The 19,998-nt window shown below is 42.0% G+C and overlaps 2 protein-coding genes across 11 annotated transcripts in view; one reads left to right on the forward strand and one right to left on the reverse strand.

The window, feature by feature from the left end:
• Positions 1–19,998, forward strand: part of LOC110534616 (oocyte zinc finger protein XlCOF7.1-like) — a 1,104,347-nt gene that overhangs the window by 1,047,227 nt on the left and 37,122 nt on the right. For 2 of the 7 annotated variants that reach the window (XM_036934454.1, XM_036934450.1), the window contains exons 2-4: positions 14,143–14,273; positions 14,639–14,812; positions 15,784–15,789. The exons of 1 other annotated variant lie outside the window; for it this stretch is intronic. In XM_036934454.1, coding sequence (XP_036790349.1) covers positions 14,143–14,273; positions 14,639–14,812; positions 15,784–15,789 — 311 coding nt within the window. Of the gene's footprint in view, positions 1–1,324; positions 1,437–14,142; positions 14,274–14,638; positions 14,813–15,783; positions 15,790–16,563; positions 16,687–17,003; positions 17,116–17,335; positions 17,455–19,998 lie in introns of all 7 variants that reach the window. 4 more of the 7 variants (XM_036934452.1, XM_021619562.2, XM_021619622.2 and 1 more) reach the window with 3 other exon arrangements.
• LOC110534627 (zinc finger and SCAN domain-containing protein 22-like) overlaps positions 1–19,998 on the reverse strand; it is a 231,841-nt gene that overhangs the window by 112,838 nt on the left and 99,005 nt on the right. The window lies entirely within an intron of this gene.

Below are 19,998 nucleotides of genomic sequence, written 5' to 3' on the forward strand. Positions count from 1 at the left end.
GAACATATGTTTTCTCATAATCATAATTTCCAGCACCAAACTAGTGTCTACATATGTGAAAACAGACCGTTTATATGATCTGTGGTTAAAAAGATAAGGTCCTAAAAAATGTTTCTCTGTGATGGATTAAAAGTAAAAAACATTCATTTTCAAAACCTGCACCAAGTTTCTAGCACAAGGGAGGGTATTTTCTTGCTCCCAACATCACCGTGAATCTCAGTGTTTGAATATCACTTTTTTTATGTCATCGGGTAGAATGTTTTTACTTTATATTTTTTTCTACTTAACTTTAGAAATGTGCCATTTTCACATACGTAATGGGCTTCCATGGTCGAGCAGCTGCAAACAAGCTTAAGATCACCATGCGCAATGCCAAGTGTCGGCTGGAGTGGTGTAAAGCTCGCTGCCATTAGACTCTGGAGCAGTGGAAACGCGTTCTCTTGTGTGATGAATCACGCTTCACCATCTGGCAGTTCGACGGACGAATCTAGGTTTGGCGGACGCCAGGAGAACTCGACCTGTCCCATTGCATAGTGCCAACTGTAAAGTTTGATGGATGAGAAATAATGGTCTGGGGCTGTTTTTCATGGTTTGGGCTAGGCCCCTTAGTTCCAGTGAAGGTGAATCTTAATGCTATAGCATACAATGACATTCTAGACCATTCTGTGCTTCCACCTTTTTTGAAAACAGTTTGGGGAAAGCCCCCATGCACAAAGCGAGGTCCATACAGAAATGGTTTATCAAGTTCGGTGTGGAAGAGCTTGACAGGCCTGCACAGGGCCCTGACCTCAACCGCATCTAACACCTTTGAGATGAATTGGAACGCCGACTGCGAGCCAGGCCTAATCGCCCAACATCAGTGCCCGACCTCACTAATGCTCTTGTGGCTGAATGGAAGCAAGTCCCTGCAGCAATGTTCTAACATCTAGTGGAAAACCTTATCAGAAGAGCGGTGGCTGTTATAGTAGCAAAGGGGGGACCAACTCCATATTAATGTCCATGATTTTGGAAAGGGATGTTCTACGAGCAGGTGTCCACATACACTAAAAGTATGTTGACACTGGTATTTTGCTGGAGATAATTAAAGTGAGGTTGAAAAGTGGTGGTGTTGCCCTTTAAGTGTGAGACCATGCCTTTGAATTATCAAAACATTTAAGGGTCAAGTAATCAAATCAACGAATATGTTTGCATATTATCAAATCAACTAACATGTTTGCATAGTACTCATAGCAATCCCTCATTGCCCAATCAGAAGATGCTCCATAGCAGGGTGCTCATATCATATTTCTTGATCCAACATCCTCTCACTCTGTATCTCTTACAGTCAGTAGACATGGAGGATGGGAAGCCTGATCTGCTGCTAGTCAAAGAGGAGACAGTAGAGGATGGACCAGAGAACATTGACCTACTGAGTGGACTAAAGATGGGGGAGCAAGGTAAGGGAGACATGCATATTTACATTTTAGTCATTTAGTAGACACACTTATCCAGAGCAACTTACAGGAGCAATTAGGGTTAAGTACCTTGCTCAAGGGCACATCGACAGATTTTTCAACTAGTCAGCCTAATGCTCTTAACCGCTAGGCTACCTGCCTAAATAAAATAATGGATCTTCACTGGGAATGGTGATGCGTCTGGCTATTTTCTTTTCTATATTTTCTTAATTCATAAAATAAAATCAATGGAATTTATGTTTACATATAAAAACAGACATTATAATCTATAAACTTGACCAGGTAATTGACAACAACAAAAATCCATATGTAGAGTTCTCTGCCATGTTTGTAAAGTCTATTTTGTAACCTCTTCCTGCAGGTGGTTGGCTGGAGGCTAACAGAGGAGACTGGGCGACCATTTTGGATTCCAAGGCCCAGACCGGTGCAGCCAAGGGCCCAGGGGACAACATCACTGAGCAGGCCAGGACCAGAGGTGACATAGTGGAGGTCAGTGGATGGGACAGCGTCCTCAACTCTGGACTGGGGAACAACATTGTTGACCACTACCAGAAACAGACAGTCAAACACAAAACAACATCCAAACTTAGTCTCCATGACAACAGACTGGCTGAGACCAGGGCGAGGCATAGATTTGGTCCACAGGGACTGGGAGGTATCCATATGCGGCGGGAGAGAACAGAAACAAACTCTGCTAGTGATACTCCATCCTGCTCCTATAGTTGTGATTCAGAGACACTGTTGGCACCTCAGGTTAACCCCCTAACAGGTGCTGCCTTCAGCCTGCCTTCTTTAGGATCTCTCAACTGGAACATGGACCCTGCGACAACACAGACACTCCCTGGCCTTCGTCCTCCTCACACTCTCCTAATGTTAAACCAGACCTCAGACCATGCCAGTGCTTCAACAGTAAATGGCTACACAAGCCTTTTGACAAATGACAGTAGTAGTGATGCTATCTGTAGATCTGGTGGCAAAGAGAAGCGCTTCCCATGTTCATTCTGTGGGAAAGCCTTCAGTTTCTGCAAACAGGTGGAGATCCACCAAAGGATGCACACGGGGGAGAAACCATTCGGCTGCCACCTGTGCCAGGCCAGTTTTTCACAATCATCCAGCCTGAAGAGGCATCAGAGAGTCCACACAGGGGAGAAACCCTACAGCTGCCCCCAGTGCGAGAAGAGGTTCTCCCGCCAGCACCAGCTGAAGATGCACCTGAAGGTCCACACGGGAGAAAGGCCATTCGACTGCACTCACTGTGGGAAGAGGTTCTCGGAGAGGAGATACCTCAAGATGCATCAGCAGAAAAACCATTCCACTATAACATAGAAAGTTACCATTCCACTCGATAGCTTCTGATGCTAAGATCAAACCCTGCTTTAAAGGTAGACGCAGAAAGATGACATATATGCATAAAATAACAGCAGTTGTGGCTTAATCGTTGAAGTGCAAGGCCCAGACATTGTGTGATATACAATTGAAGTCAGAAGCTTACATACACCTTAGCCAAATACATTTAAACTCAGTTTTTCACAATTTCTGAAATTTAATCCTAGTAAAAATTCCCTGTCTTAAGTCAGTTAGGATCACCACTTTCTTATAAAAATGTAATGTCCGAATAATACTAGAGAGAATTATTTATTTCATCACGTCTTGTGATGGCCACTCCAATACCTTGACTTTGTTGTCCTTAAGCCATTTTGCCACAACTTTGGAAGTTTGCTTGGGGTCATTGTCCAATTGGAAGACCCATTTGCGACCAAGTTTTAATTTCCTGACTGATGTCTTGAGATGTTGCTTCAATATATCCACATCATTTTCCTCCCTCATGAGGCCATCTATTTTGTGAAGTGCACCCGACCCTCCTGCAGCAAAGCACCCCACAACATGATGCTGCCACCTCCTGCTTCACGGTTGGGATGGTGTTCTTCAGCTTGCAAGCCTCCCCATTTTTCCTTCAAACATAACGATGGTCATTATGGCCAAACAGTTCTATTTTTGTTTCATCACACCAGAGGACATTTCTCCAAAAAGTACGATCTTTGTCCCCATGTGCAGTGGCAAACCGTAGTCTGGATTTTTTATGGCGGTTTTGGAGCAGTGGCTTATTCCTTCCTGAGCGGCCTTTCAGGTTATGTCGATATAGGACTCGTATTACTGTGGATATAGATACTTTTGTACCTGTTTACTCCAGCATCTTCACAAGGTCCTTTGCTGTTGTTTTGGTATTGATTTGCATTTCTCGCACCAAAGTACGTTCATCTCTAGGAGACAGACCGCGTCTCCTTCCTGAGCGGTATGACGGCTGCGTGGTTCCATGGTGTTTATATTTGCATACTATTGTTTGTACAGATGAACGTGGTACCTTCAGGCGTTTGGAAATTGCTCCCAAGGATGAACCAGACTTGTGGAGGTCTACAATCTTTTTTTCTGAGGTCTTGGCTGATTTCTTTTGATTTTCCCATGATGTCAAGCAAAGAGGCACTGAGTTTGACTCAAATGATGTCAATTAGCCTTTCAGAAGCTTCTAAAGCCATGACATAATTTTCTTGATTTTTCCAAGCTGTTTAAAGGCACAGTCAACTTGGTGTATGTAAACTTCTGACCCACTGGAATTGTGATACGTGAAATAATCTGTCTAAACAATTGTTGGAAAAATTACATGTGTCATGCACAAAGTAGATGTCCTAACCGACTTGCCAAAACCTTAGTTTGCTAACAAGAAATTTGTGGAGTGGTTGAAAAACGTGTTTTAATGACTCCAACCTAAGTGAATGTAAACTTCCGACTTCAACTGTATAAGGCATATAATACAATATTGTGTTACAGCCTGAATTTAAAATGTATTACATTTATATTTTTGTCACTGGGTTATACAATAGCCCATAATGTCAAAGTGGAATTATGTTTTTCCAAAAGGTTTACAAATTAATTACAAATGATAAGCTGAAATGTCTTGAGTCAATAAGTACTCAACCCATTATTTATGGCAAGCCTAAATAAGTTCAGGAATACAAACGTGCTTAACAAGTCACATAATAAGTGTTATGGACTTGTGTGCAATAATAGTGTTTAACTTGATTTGTGAGTGACTACCTCATCGCTGTACCCCACACATAAAATTATCCCTCAGTCAAGCAGTGAACTTTAGACACAGATTAAACCACAAAGACCAGGGAGGTTTTTCAATGCCTCGCAAAGAAGGGCACTTATTGGTAGATGGGTAAAAATAGCAGACATTGAAAATCCTTTTCGTTACACTTTTGATGGTGTATCAATACACCCAGTCACTAAAAAGATACAAGCAGCCTTCCTAACTCAGTTGCTGGAGAGCAAGGAAACCGCTCAGGAATTTCACCATGAGGCCAATAGTGACTTTAAAACAGTTACAGACAATAATGGCTGTGATAGGAGAACACTGACACAACAACATTGTAGTTACTCCACAATACTAACTTAATTGACAGAGTGAAAACAAGGAAGTCTGCACAGAATAAACATATTCCAAACACACATCCTGTTTGCAACAAGGCACTAATGTAATACTGCAAGAAATGTGGCAAAGCAATTCACTTTTTGTCCTGAATAAATACAAAGTGTTATGTTTGGGGCAAATCCAATACAACACATTAATGAGTACCACTCCATATTTTCAAGCATAGTGGTGGCTGCATCATGGTATGCTTTTAATTGATAAGGACTGGGGAATTTTTCAGGATAAAAAAATAAATGGAATGGAGCTAAGCACAGGCAAAATCCTAGAGGAAAACCTGCTTCAGTCTGCTTTCCACCAGACACTGGGAAATTAATTCACCTTTCAGCAGGACAATAACCTAAATCACAAAGGCAGTTCTACACTGTATTTGCTTACCAAGACGACAATGAACGTTTGCCGAGTTACAGTTTTGACTTAAATCTACTTGAAAATTTGAGGTAAGACCTGAAAATGGTTGTCTAGCAATGATCAACAACCTATTTGACAGAGCTTGTAGATTTTATTTTATGAATAATGGGCAAATGTTGCATAATCCAGGTGTGCTCTTAGAGACTTACCAAGAAAGACTCTCAGTTGTAATTGCTGCCAAAAGTGCTTCTACGAAGTATTGGCTCAGGGGTGTGAATACTTATGTAAATGTGATATTTCTAAAAACATGTTTTCACTTTGTCGTTCTGGGTTATATTATTCCGAGATTTAATTTTTTTTATCCATTTTGAATTCGAGCTGTAACACAATAAAATGTGGAATGAGTCGAAGGGTATGAATACTTTCTGAAAGCCCTGTATAGTAGCCTAAAAAGTCTATTACATATTGTGTTTGTCCTGTATAGGCAATATGATGTTCACAAATGCCTATTTCATTACTTCCATTTAACTGCTTAATGTTTTTTCCCCCAAGACACTTTTCATGAGTATACTTATCAAGTTCATGCAGATTTTTTGTTGACGTGTGTATGTGATGTTTTCATCTGGTGAATTTAAAACTTGCTTGTTTAATAAACAAAAAATTTGACATTCATTCTAAGATTTTCATTGACTCTCTTTTGTATACATCACATCTGATCTCACCCTGTTCTGTATACACCCGACAGCACTTTATAACCAATATACACTTACTAAATATACCTACACATAGTACATATACCTACACATACCCACACACTAACAAACACCTACTGTACACGTCAAAATAGTTTAGTTAGGTTTGTCTGATGACTTTTGACTTCATAGCTGACTTGTTTTTTTACGCACATCATATTTATGTCCACCATGATGGGTTTAACAACAATGAAGTCATTCTGTAACTACAGTAAAGGACTTAAACGTAGTGGGGATGGGTAAACCCTCCATGTCAGGGTTTTTTTCTTGATTATCTTATTTAAATATATTGTTCCATTTATCTTTAGTTTTAGTCATGTACGTTTACACTGAAAATGTTTTTTCATCCATTTTTATATTTATTTTTTTACTGTTTGGACATAGGCTGTGCAGAAAAAAAACCTGCATGTTGAAATGGTGTTTTATCTGTGTGTGCATGTGTACATACCTAAAGGAGTATACTGTATACATGTGTAATCTGTATTACATCTCTATTGCAGGAGGAGGAGGAGAAGAAGGGGTATGAGCAGGGTCTGGGGAACCCTGAGGGGACAATGGTCATGGAGGACAACCAGACTACACCTCCTGAAACCACAGAAAAACCAGCTGAGCAGCACAGGACCACACACAGTCTCACTGAGGTGAGCCCACTGTGAACTACTGTCTGAATGATATTAGGTCAGGGCCCGTATCCACAAAGCCTCTCAGAGTAGGAGCGCTGATCTACGATCAGATCAGTTTTGCTTTTTAGATCATAATGAATAAGACTGTGTAGACATGCACTGATCTTTGAGCAGGACTTCTATTCTGAGACTCTTTGTGGATACGGGGCACAGGTCTTGATACATTTTGTCTTAAGTGTGGGACCATGCCTTTTGAATTATCAAACCATTAAAGAGTGTCAAGTAATCAAAGGGTCGTTACATTTGATTTCAATCCCTTTTTAACTGCACCCATTTTGATTTGAATGACACTTTTCCATACATATTTGCCCATGGTATAAGGGTCAGAAAGTTACTTTTTTACCAGAATGTCAAAACGTTCAGGAGATAGGTGCTCAAAGTTTTGCATACCCCACCATACCATGAGACGGCCATATCTTTGTTTAAACTTAAACTCAAAGATTGTTTTGGTCCTCAGATGCTTAAGTGGTACCTACTTCATCAATTTCAGTCAGAAAATAGAAAATGACATATAATTTGAAAGCTACAGCACTTGTCTTTTTGGAAATCGAGCTAATCTTACTGCTGGCAATGTCATAAGAATGTCCCCCCCCCCCCCCCCATGTCACCAAAAGGCCAAGTGACCAAAAGTGCAGAAATGTATGCATGGAAAGGGTGGTCATCGTAATGCAATGCATTTATTTTTCTTTACACATTTAATGTGACATTACCTTGAATGTAGCCTTGTTGCGAACCGGGCTTCCTTAAAACGAGAAGCCTGGGGATGTTCCATGGCAGAAATCAGCCTAAAGAGGAGCGAGAACCCGGCCTAAATCAGTGACGCCTCGCAACACATCAAACCAATAAAATGCTTTGCTTGGGCGGAGCTCCTAAGGTGCTCACCAGATTAGTGCCGTAGGAGCAACTTAAAGGACTAAAAACCAGCACCGGTGACAAAACGTGTTTGCAGCACGCTGGTTTTCACTGCATTTTTCTGTTACTCAAGATGCTGCAGGAGGGGAGAAATAGTCTAGAATTTTGACATTTCTGGTATTTCTGGTATGATATTTGTCTGTGCTGGCTAGCATGAGGCACACGAAGTAGCTAGCCACAGGGTTGTTTTGAGAAAAGTCAGCTTAGGTATAACTACACTGAACAAAAATATAAAAGCAACATGTAATGTTCTGGTCCCATGTTTCATGAGCTGAAATAAAAGATCCCAGAAATGTTATACAGTGGGGAGAACAAGTATTTGATACACTGCCAATTTTGCAGGTTTTCCCTACTTACAAAGCATGTAGAGGTCTGTAATTTTTATCATAGGTACACTTCAACTGTGAGAGACGGAATCTAAAACAAAAATCCAGAAAATCATATTGTATGATTTTTAAGAAATTAATTTGCATTTTATTGCATGACATAAGTATTTGATCAACTACCAACCAGTAAGAATTCCGGCTCTCACAGACCTGTTAGTTGTTCTTTAAGAAGCCCTCCTGTTCTCCACCCATTACCTGTATTAACTGCACCTGTTTGAACTCGTTACCTGTATAAAAGACACCTGTCCACACACTCAATCAAACAGACTCCAACCTCTCCACAATGGCCAAGACCAGAGAGCTGTGTAAGGACATCAGGGGTAAAATTGTAGACCTGCACAAGGCTGGGATGGGCTACAGGACAATAGGCAAGCAGCTTGGTGAGAAGGCAACAACTGTTGACGCAATTATTAGAAAATGGAAGAAGTTCAAGATGACGGTCAATCACCCTCGGTCTGGGGCTCCATGCAAGATCTCACCTCGTGGGGCATCAATGATCATGAGGAAGGTGAGGGATCAGCCCAGAACTACATGGCAGGACCTGGTCAATGACCTGAAGAGAGCTGGGACCACAGTCTCAAAGAAAACCATTAGTAACACACTACGCCGTCATGGATAAAAATCTTGCAGCGCACGCAAGGTCCCCCTGCTCAAGCCAGCGCATGTCCAGGAACGTCTGAAGTTTGCCAATGACCATCTGGATGATCCAGAGCAGGAATGGGAGAAGGTCATGTGGTCTGAGGAGACAAAAATATAGCTTTTTGGTCTAAACTCCACTCGCCATGTTTGGAGGATGAAGAAGGATGAGTACAACCCCAAGAACACCATCCCAACCGTGAAGCATGGAGGTGGAAACATCATTCTTTGGGGATGCTTTTCTGCAAAGGGGACAGGACGACTGCACCGTATTGAGGGGAGGATGGATGGGGCCAGGTATCTCGAGATCTTGGCCAATAGCCTCCTTCCCTCAGTAAGAGCATTGAAGATGGGTGGTGGCTGGGTCTTCCAGCATGACAATGACCCAAAACTCACAGCCAGGGCAACTAAGGAGTGGCTCTGTAAGAAGCATCTCAAGGTCCTGGAGTGGCCTAGCCAGTCTCCAGACCTGAACCCAATAGAAAATCTTTGGAGGGAGCTGAAAGTCCGTATTGCCCAGCGACAGCCCCGAAACCTGAAGGATCTGGAGAAGGTCTGTATGGAGGAGTGGGCCAAAATCCCAGTTGAGTGTGTGCAAACCTGGTCAAGAACTACAGGAAACGTATGATCTCTGTAATTGCAAAAAAAGGGTTTCTGTACCAAATATTAAGTTCTGCTTTTCTGATGTATCAAATACGTATGTCATGCAATAAAATGCTAATTAATTACTTAAAAATCATACAATGTGGTTTTCTGGATTTTTGTTTTAGATTCCATCTCTCACAGTTGAAGTGTACCTATGATAAAAAATTACAGACCTCTACATGCTTTGTAAGTAGGAAAACCTGCAAAATCGACAGTGTATCAAATACTTGTTCTCCTCACTGTATATGCACCAAAAGCTTATTTCTCTCAAAGTTTGTGCACAAATATGTTTATATCGCTGTAAGTGGCCATTTTATCCTTTGTCAAGATAATCCATCCACCTGACAGGTGTGGCATATCAAGAAGCTGATTAAACAGCATGATCATTATACTGGTGCACCTTGAGCTGGGGACAATAAAAGGCCACTCTAAAATGTGCAGTTTTGACTTCTCAAGTTGAGGAAGCGTGCAATTGCCATGCTGACTGCAGGAATGTCCACCAGAGCTTTTTCCAGAGAATTTAATGTTATTTTCTCTACATTGTTTTAGCGATTTTGGCATTACGTCCAATCGGTCTTACAACCGCAGACTATGTGTAACCACGCCAGCCCAGGACCTCCACATCCGGCTTCTTTACCTGCAGGATCGTCGGAGGGCGGGGTGCTAAGGAGTACTTCTGTCTGTAATATAGCCCTTTTGTGGGGAAAAACTCATCCTGATTGGCTGGGCCTGGCTCCACAGTGGGTGACCCTTGCTTCCACGTGGGTGGGCCTTTGCCCTCCCAGGCCCACCCATGGCTGCGCCCCTGCCCAGTCATGTGAAATCCATAGATTAAGGCCTAATTTATTTATTTCAATTCACTGATTTCCTTATAGGAACTGTAACTCAGCAAAATCTTTGAAATTGTTGCATGTTGCGGTCATATTTTGTTCAGTATAGCTAGCTACCATTAGCTACTAGCTAGTTCAATTTCTCTCACGATTTTTCTTCTTCTTTGAGGTTTATGAGCAGACTACACTCAAAGTGTATTGCCGCCATCTAATGTAGTATGCCCAAAAAAACGAAATATGTTTTAGATTAACAAATTCATACTAACTACGAAAAACCACCTTGACCTCCTTCACCCTTACAGCGCACTCCAAGAACTCTGGATAATGATCCCCACCACAATTTGCAACACTGACCTTCAATATACTCCTTCCGTCTGCAAACATTTTTGACATGGCCAAATCTTTTACAGTTTTTGCTTTGTAGTGGCTTATGGACAAATACTTTATCTGCATACTTTTCGTAACCTAACTTTACATGCATAGGAATGTGCTCTTTATCAAAAAACAATGGAACCAACTGAGTATCTTCCTTTTCCCCATTCACCATGTGGTTCAGGGGACGGGCACCAACCACATCTTGGATTCTCTTTAATTATTCAGTATCTACCTCCATGGAGACCCCGGCTATGACTCCTTTAACTGGTGCTCTACTCCGCAGTTCAAAGCATAATTCTCTCACGATTATAAAGCCAACAACATTTGTATTAAAACAGCATATTATTGACCTAAAAGGTTAGCTGTGAGCCCAGTATTTAGCTTATCCAGAATCAGTTTTAGGCCTACATAGACAGTACATGGTTGCTCTAACTCAACTCTGGACCTCGAAGCCAGTTCCACTGCTTTTTTTTTTTTTTACCTTGTTCCCCTTTAATCAGGGACTGATTTAGACCTGGGACACCAGGTGGATGCAATTAATTATCAGGTAGAACAGAAAACCAGCAGGCTCCGGACCTCGTAGGGTAAGAGTTGAATACCCCTGGTCTATATACTATGGGAACAACTACAACCTTTTTGCAAGCATCATTGCTAAAATGAATAAAATCAAATTAACCTCATATGTTACCTGCAATTCTCATCTCCTGTAGCCCAATCGTCATCTCCTTATTTTCGTACTGTACCTTCTATTACAAGGTGTCGTGACGTGACTATCATTAATGGGAGGACTGTTTCAAAATCAAATCAATTAACTGTTTAGTTATTACGGGATTAAATTAATCATGTAACAATTAACTCATTAGCAATCTTGGGGCACCATGGAAAAGTTTGTTTAATGAGTTACCGTTTCCCGAATTAACTGAAGAATATCAGAATATCGTTATCATATTCACATTCTGAACGTTGTTGACTTCAAATCTACACGAATCCTAGTTTACATGAAACTTTACATGACAAACAATTCTCATTTAGAAGGCTAAAATCACATTTCATCTTCTCACAAATAGTTTCATATTTAATCATATAAGATATTTACAACATTTTGATGTAACTCTGACATATCCATTGTGATATCTCTTAAAGTTACAATGTTTCCGTTATAACATCTTTAATGATATCACCAAACAAGAAATTATCTGACATGATTGTTCTTTAAGTCCCTCCTGAACATTTCCCACATTCTTTGTGTAGAAATATTGTTTTAATATCCAACCTTTTGATGTTAAAGTTTTGGGGCAGAGTCTCTCTCTACACACAAACAATTTTGACTTATCCATACTGCAGTGCACGAGAGAGGAAGTTTACGACCGGTCGTTAAAGTCCTAGAACCGGACCCACTTCCTCCCTTCCCCTCTGGTGGGAGAGAGAGAGTGGCTTTTGTCTGGCCACTCTACCATAATGGCCTGCAATTCCTTCGACCTCATGGCTTGGTTTTTGCTTTGACATGCACTGTCAACTGTGGGATTTAGTTATTGTCGACTTTTCTATTTAGTTATTTTTTACTTTTACTCAAGTATGACAATTGGGTACTTTTTCCACCACTGGCAGTATCATATTTCAAAGAACAGCGCGCATAGCTTTTTAATTTAACCACACCCTTTGAGCTTGGACATCAACCAATAACATCCTTTATCTTCAGTGTAAATGAGGCCCTCCGTTTGGTGTGATGCAGACTCGGTGGAGGGAGCGAGACTGAAGTGAGCTCGTCTTTACCTTTTCCCCTCCCCAGTGTTTACCCGATAAAGTCATGTTAGAATATGTAACTTATCCGTTGAGAGCTTTTGTTTTGAACCCCCTACTATGTTTTAGTTGTCAAACTCATGGTAATGTGTAGGAAGAATATTCCAAGATGTGAGAAGTGTGCAGGAGGGCATGGGACAAAGGGGTGTGTTTCAGTGGAAAAAGCTGTGTCAATTGTGGGGGTGCCCATATTGCTGGGGATCAGAAGTGTCTGGTGCGAGAGAGAGAGTTTGAGGTTGCCGGGGTTCAAGTAGTGAAGAAAATGTCATGCCGAGGCAGTGAGGAAAGTAGATGATGGTGGGAAAAGGGTGAAGGAGCCTGAGCGGATCAATGTGAGAAGTAGCCCAGTACAGAGTGATCCAAACAGTTTGTGCTTTAAGGTTGGCTTCTTGGTGGTTTTTGCTTTGGTCATTAATTGCACCGCACAGATGGAACATATATTCCAGAAGATTGATTTGGTGGTAGTAGTAGCAGATACGTTTTTGGGTGTTTGAGATTTTAGTGCAGAAGAACTACAGGGAGTTTTGAGAGAATGGGCTCCATCCTCCCAAGCCGACAGTCTGGTGTAGGACTTTTTAGGACCAAAGTAGTGGGAAGGGGTAGTAGGTCTGTTGGGGACAGTGGCGTGTATGTGGAGGAGTAGGTTTGATGGGTATAGTGGCGTGTATGTAGGGTAAGATGGTGGTGCAATTCAATTCCCCCAATCTACTTATCCATTTCTGTGAACAAAATGTGAAATTCACACTACGACCTGTAAAAGGCAGTAATACGCAACTAAGGGTCTATTCTGCCGGAAAACCACACAAAGAAGACTGTAAACGGAAGTGAACACAAGAACAATTTCCACGTTTGCGTTTTTGTTGTTATTTAGATGTTTATTAACACCCTGGAATTCAAAATATGAATACTTTAACTGCATAGCATCACATACTTACGACATGTAGTCTTTAATTCGCGTTGGCGACAGGACTTGGTTGATAAGTGTTCTCTTGGTAACGCTAGCTGCTAACGTTAGCTCACAATGGCTAACTGTATGGTTTTTCACACTCAAATAGCCTCCATTATGGAGGTTCTAGCGAATGCAGCCGTGTCAGAGATATGTAAACTCGTAGATGACGACTATGCAGTGTTTCGTTTGGAAATAACTCAAAGCCAGAAAGAAAACAGGGCATTGCGGAGGAGACTACAGCTACTGGAGCTGAAGGTGTCACGGGAGCGCGTCCTCGCCATTCGACCCAGTAGTGTAAAAATCCTCGACAAATACAGAGGAATGGCAAGAGGTACATTTTGCATAAGGCAGGCGTTGTCGCCCCGTTCCCAGCTGCACATGTGTCATCGGTGTTACCCAGAATTGGGTCTTGGTCCGTTTTTTGGATAGTATGCAATAACTCCCCAGATTATTTGGCAGAGAAACAATATATTCTAACCTGATTATTAATTTACAGCATTTACTATGATTTACTCAGTGAAAACAATGTAATACATGGATCATAATACATAGATGGTAAAACATGTTTTGTCACACACTAGATAGGTGCAGTGGAATGTGTTGTTTTACAGGGTCTGCCATAGTAGTGCCTTGCTCAAGGGTATATCAACAGATTATTTATTCTTTAACCCTGTGGCTTCGGGTGTTTGAACCAGTGACCATCTGGTTTCTGTCCCGACGCTCTAAACGCTAGGCTACCTACCTACTATGTCACAAACTTATGAGATGAATTACCTAACCTCCTTGCCATTTCTAGACAGTGTCAATAATGTACAATATACCGTTGAACGTTCACAGTAGCTAATCTAACCACCTCTTTCCCCCCAATAACTCTCTCAGGTGAAGGACATCTCACTGGAGGCCACAGGAGCTTTGTGAAGCCAGCGGAACACAATACATGGAGAGATGACCAACCAATCACTGTTGATGAGGGGAGTGGAACCTCAACCCAGCATGTTATTGTGATAGAGGTGAGTGTTATAGTGTTGCATAAAAAATGTGTTTTTTGTAACTCGAATGTGGCCTGTTTAGCGCACCCGAGTGGCGCAGCTGTCTAAGGCACTGCACCTCATTGCAAGAGGCATCACTACAGTCCTTAGTTCGAATCCAGGCTGTATCACATCTGACATGTGATTGGGAGTCCCATAGGGCGGTGCATAATTGGTCCAGGTTTGGCCGGGGTAGGCTGTCATTGTAAATAATAATTTATTCTTAACTTAATTATTCACTTGCTTAAATGTACATCCTAATTCATCTGCCATAGAGGCATTATCTTCCCTACTATCTTGTTATCCAACTCATGTACCAGTAATAACCTCCTCTCTTTTTGTGTCAGTCTGCAGATGCAGAGGCTGCAGGTCCTGGGGTCAAGCTGGAGAGGTCTGAAGGAGAGGAGGACCCACGGCACAGCAGAGACTTCCAGACTCGTGCGGCTAGAGAGCCCCCTGTAGCCATAGAGGTCCCCACCACTGCCCCAGTGCGGCCCAGGACCCGACGAAGCATCACGGAGGTCAGTGGAACGCCGAACGCCGTCCTCAAGTCAGACACGAAGACTTTATTGGGGCTGGGGCGACTGGGCTGTCCTCCTGCTCCCTGCACAGAGTATTTACTTTACGGTAGCCCGAGGACGGTTCTGTCCCGTAAGGACTCTGGCGTGTTACAGACTCACAATGATCCGTCCTGTTCATACGCTACAGAGACACAGATGATATCTGGTGACATGCCTGTGGGCTTAGATACACAGACTAATCCAATGAGAGGGGACTGGAACCAGTACAGCAATAGTGTATACTCTGAAGGGTCCCTAGATAAGAAAGGGGAGGGTCTGGTTGTAGATGAGGTCACTGTGAAAGTGGAGAGCGACCCTCCTCTGACATGGAATGCAGACAAGACTCACTTAGGAGAAGGACACTTGCAGGGCAACACCAGTGACTTCTTAGACTACAGTGAAAGCTTAGAGACAAATCTAAATGTTGCGACCCACTCCCCTTTACACCGAGTGACCATGTCGATGGCACCTTCCAATTCACAAGGCCATGTTCTTTTCGATCAGGTATCGAACTCAAACGACCAAAAGGCCAAGGCGCGGGAAGGGGTAGCAACAACGGGTGGTAAAGAGAAGCGGTTCCTCTGCATGTTCTGTAACAAAGGCTTCAACTGCTCCCAGAAGGTGGAGATCCATCAGAGGGTCCACACGGGGGTGAAACCCTTCACCTGTAACCAGTGTCACATGCGCTTTGCCCATGCGGGCAACCTGAAGAGGCACCAGAGGGTCCACACAGGGGTGAAACCCTTCAGCTGTACCCAGTGTCACATGTGCTTCGCCCAGGCTGGTGACCTGAAAAGGCACCAGAGGGTCCACACAGGGGAGAAACCCTACAGCTGTACCCAGTGTCCCATGCGCTTCGCCCAGGCAGGTGACCTGAAAAGGCACCTGAAGGTCCACACGTGAGAAAGGCCATTTCCCTGTACGCACTCCAGGAAGAGGTTCTCCGAAAGGAGCTACATCAGGATACACCAGCAGAAAAAACAGTTCACTCCATAGCTTCTGATGTTTACTTCAAACCCTGCAGTAAAGACAAATATTAATTTTCATTGTTGTCAACAGAAAAGATCTACAGATGCATTTGGAATAACGAGAGTAATCAATTTCAGTGTTGAATATTCCTGAGTAGAATATTGCATCCAGACATTGTGTGATATATAAGCCTAAAAAGTCTATTTCATATTGTGTTTGTACTGTGTAGGATATATGATGTTCACAAGTTATGTTTCATTACTTCCATCCACTAATACATTTTTTCCCAAGACACTTTTAATAAAAAATGAAGTTCATGCAGATTTATATGTGTGGTATTCATATGGTGTATTTGACACTTGTTTATGTTCAATAAATGGGACTTTTAATTCTAAGACTTTAATTAAGAACGCGCTTTATAACCAATATATACTTTAAAAAATATATATATACCTACACATATCCACACTCTAACAAACACCTAATGTAAATGTCAAAATAGTTTAGTCTGATGATGACATCATAGCTCACTTATGGATGGGAAGCCTGTTTACCCACAACATATTTTATGTCCACCATGATGGGTTTAACAACAATGAAGTCATTCTGTGACTACAGTATAGGACTCAAACGTAGTGGGGATGGGTAAACACTCCATGTTGAAAGTGTGTTATTATCTGTGTGTTTGTGTACCTGAGGGGAGGGAGTGTATGTCTGTAATCTGTATCACCTGTCTTTTCCAGGAAGAGGAGGGTCTGGGGAACCCTGAGGGGACCATGGTCATGGAGGACAACCAGACTACACCACCTCCTGAACCCACAGAGGACCCTGCTGAGCAACACAGGACCACACACAGTATCACTGAGGTGAGCCCACTGTAAACTATTGTCTGCATGGTATTAGGTCAGGGCTCATATCCACAGTGTCTCAGAGTAGGAGTGCGATCTAGGATCAATTTTGTCTACATACTCTTAATGAATAAGAATATGTAGACAGGTGGGGACCTGATCCTCGATCTGAGACTTTGTGGATACGGGCCCAGGTCTTGATACATTTTGTCTTAAGTGTGGGACAATGTCTTACTCATAGCAATCCCTCATTGCCAAATCAGAAGATGCTCCATAGCAGGGTGCTCATATCAGATTTCTTGATCCAACATCCTCTCACTCTGTTTCTCTTACAGTCAGTAGACATGGAAGATGGGAAGCCTGATCTGCTGCTGGTCAAAGAGGAGACAATAGAAGACAGACCAGACAGCATTGATCTGCTGAGTGGAGTAAAGATGGGGGAGCAAGGTAAGGGAGAAATACATATAGCCTACATACAGTAATATATCTTCAATGAGAAAATTGATGTCCCTGACAATTTTTTTTGTCTTAATTTTCTTCATTCATTCATTAAATGAAACTTATGTTTAGATACACATTATGTATGAACTTGACAAGGTAATTGACAAAAAACTCCATATGTAGAGTTCTCTGCCATGTTTTTTGTCTATCTTCTAACCTCCTACAGGTGGTTGGCTGGAGGCTAACAGAGATTGGGCGGCCGTCTTGGATTCCCAGACCGGTGCAGCCAAAGGCCCAGGGGACAACATCACTAAGCAGGCCAGGACCAGAGGTGACATAGTGGAGGTCAGTGGATGGAACAGCGTCCTCAATTCTGGGCTGGGGAACAACACTGTTAACTTCTCTAGGTTAGGGGGCCTCATTTGGAATTTTGGATGAAAAGCGTGCCCAAATTAAACTGCCTTCTACTCAGGCCCAGAAGATAGAATATGCATATAATTAGTAGATCTGGATAGAAAAAACTAAAGTTTCCAAACCTGTTAAAATAATGTCTGTGAGTATAACAGAACTGATTTGGCAGGCGAAAACCTGAGAAAAATCCATTCAGGAAGTAGGATTTTTATTGTTGTTGTAGTTTTCTATTCAATGTCATTACAGTATCCATTGACTTATGACTCAAATTGCAGTTCCTATGCCTTCCACTAGATGTCAACAGTCTTTAGAAATTGTTTCAGGCTTGTATTCTGAAAAATGAGGGAGTAAGAGCAGTCTGAATGAGTGGACCCTGCCGTGTCACAGAGCTTTTTCATGCGAGCGAGCAACCGAGAGAGTGCCTTTCTTGTTTACCTTTACATTGACAACGTTATTGTCCGGTTGAAATATTATCGATTATTTAGGCTAAAAACAACCTGAGGATTGAATATAAACATCGTTTGACATGTTTCTTTGAACTTTACGGATACAATTAGGATTTTTTTGTCTGCCTGTTGTGACTGCGTTTGAGCCTGTGGATTACTGAAAAAAATGCGCGAACAAAACGGAGGTTTTCGGATATAAAGAGAGACTTTATCAAACAAAAGGAACATTTATTGAATACATTAATGTCTTCTGAGTGCAACCATATGAAGATCATCAAAGGTAAGTGATTCATTTTATCTCTATTTCTGACTTGTGTAACTCTTCTACTTGGCTGGTTACTGTTTGTAATGATTTGTCTGCTGGGCTATGTTCTCAAATAATTGTAAGGTATGCTTTCTCCGTAAAGCATTTTTTGAAACCTGACACTGTGGTTGGACTCACAAGAAGTTAATCTTTAAACCTATGTAAAATAGTTTTATATTTTCTGAAATTTTATAATGAGTATTTCTGTATTTAAATTTGGTGCTCTGCAATCTCACTGGATGTTGGCCAGGTGGGACGCTAGCGTCCCACATACCCTAGAGAGGTTAACCAGAAACAGACAGTTGATCACAAAACAACATCCGAACTTGGTCTCCATGACAACAGACTGGCTGAGACCAGGGAAAGGCGTAGATTCGATCCGGGACAGGGAGGTTGCGGGAGAGAACAGCCGCTGCTAGCGCTGCTCCTATAGTTGTGACTCAGAGAGACTGATGGCGCCTCAGGTTAACCCCCTAACACAGTGGTCACTAACCTTTTCTGAGTAAAGATCACTTTCTGAGTCAAAATGCAAGCTTATACAACATGGACCTATTAAAAATAGTACTGTAGCAATGAGTTTTGTGCAGTAGGCTATAGGCCCTGTTGGCTTTGCTTGACTTTCCATGCCAATGCATTGTTGTTTGGACAATTTGTAAAACTTATATTTCAAAAAATGAGATAGGCCATATGATCAGTTGTATTACTTGTGAGGCATAGCTTGTGAGGCATAGCTGAGTGAGCGTATATTTAAATAATTCATTTTATTTTACTGGGCTGAGGGTGCCTGCATCTGATGGTCAGTCTCAGCTGAGGGAGAGAGCGGCAGATAGGCATCTCAATGTCCCTCCACTCTCTCTTTCCGCTGCTGTCACTGACCAAAAAGGTCTGGAGTCGCACCCCATTATTTCTGCCCCATGCACATGTTGTTACTCCGATGAACAGAGAAAGTGAAATATTCTTCAATATATAAAAAAAACAAGCCGCTAATAATACCAACAAAGCAAGCCTATCAATACACTTTCCTACTCATTCATTACAACTACAGTGCTGGTTGTAGTGCCAGTGGAAGTAGGAAGAATGTGCATTGTATTGCTTATAAACGTGTTGAATACAAAGTGTTGACAGTGCTGAGTAAGAACTTAAACATGAGCTCACTCATAAAAACAGCAGCTCTTTGCTATTCGTTGACAGTCTCTCTCTAGTCATGATTTTAAACGTTTTAAAGTCTCACAGCATCAACTTTGCTGTAGCTTTCATTTAAGCTTTATACATTACTGCAGACACCATAATCTGAGCTGTCCGATTGGCCGGAGGTAGGCCTATAGTGGACTTGATTTGCTCTACGGGCCTGCCAGGAAGGCAGTTTGAACTATTTCATGTGTCTGAAGGTACAATGGGAACACAGCTGAATCAGTTACACCTGCCAACAGTGCGAGACAAATAAAAATAAATAGGAACGCAAGGCTTTATCTTTTTTTTATTTTTTTTACAGAAATATTTGTCGGTCAACCGGTTGGTGACCACTGCCCTAACAGGTGCTGCCTTCAGCCTGCCTTTATATAGGATCTATCAACTGGAACATGGACCCTGACCTTCGTCCTCCTCACACTCTCCTAATGTTAAACCAGACATCAGACAATGCCAGTGCCTCAACACTAAATGGCTACACAAGCCCATTAACAAATTACAGTAGTAGTAACGCTATCAGTAGATCCGGTGGCAAAGAGA

This window comes from Oncorhynchus mykiss, chromosome 10, assembly GCF_013265735.2.
Source record: "Oncorhynchus mykiss isolate Arlee chromosome 10, USDA_OmykA_1.1, whole genome shotgun sequence".
Taxonomy (NCBI): Eukaryota; Metazoa; Chordata; class Actinopteri; order Salmoniformes; family Salmonidae; genus Oncorhynchus; species Oncorhynchus mykiss.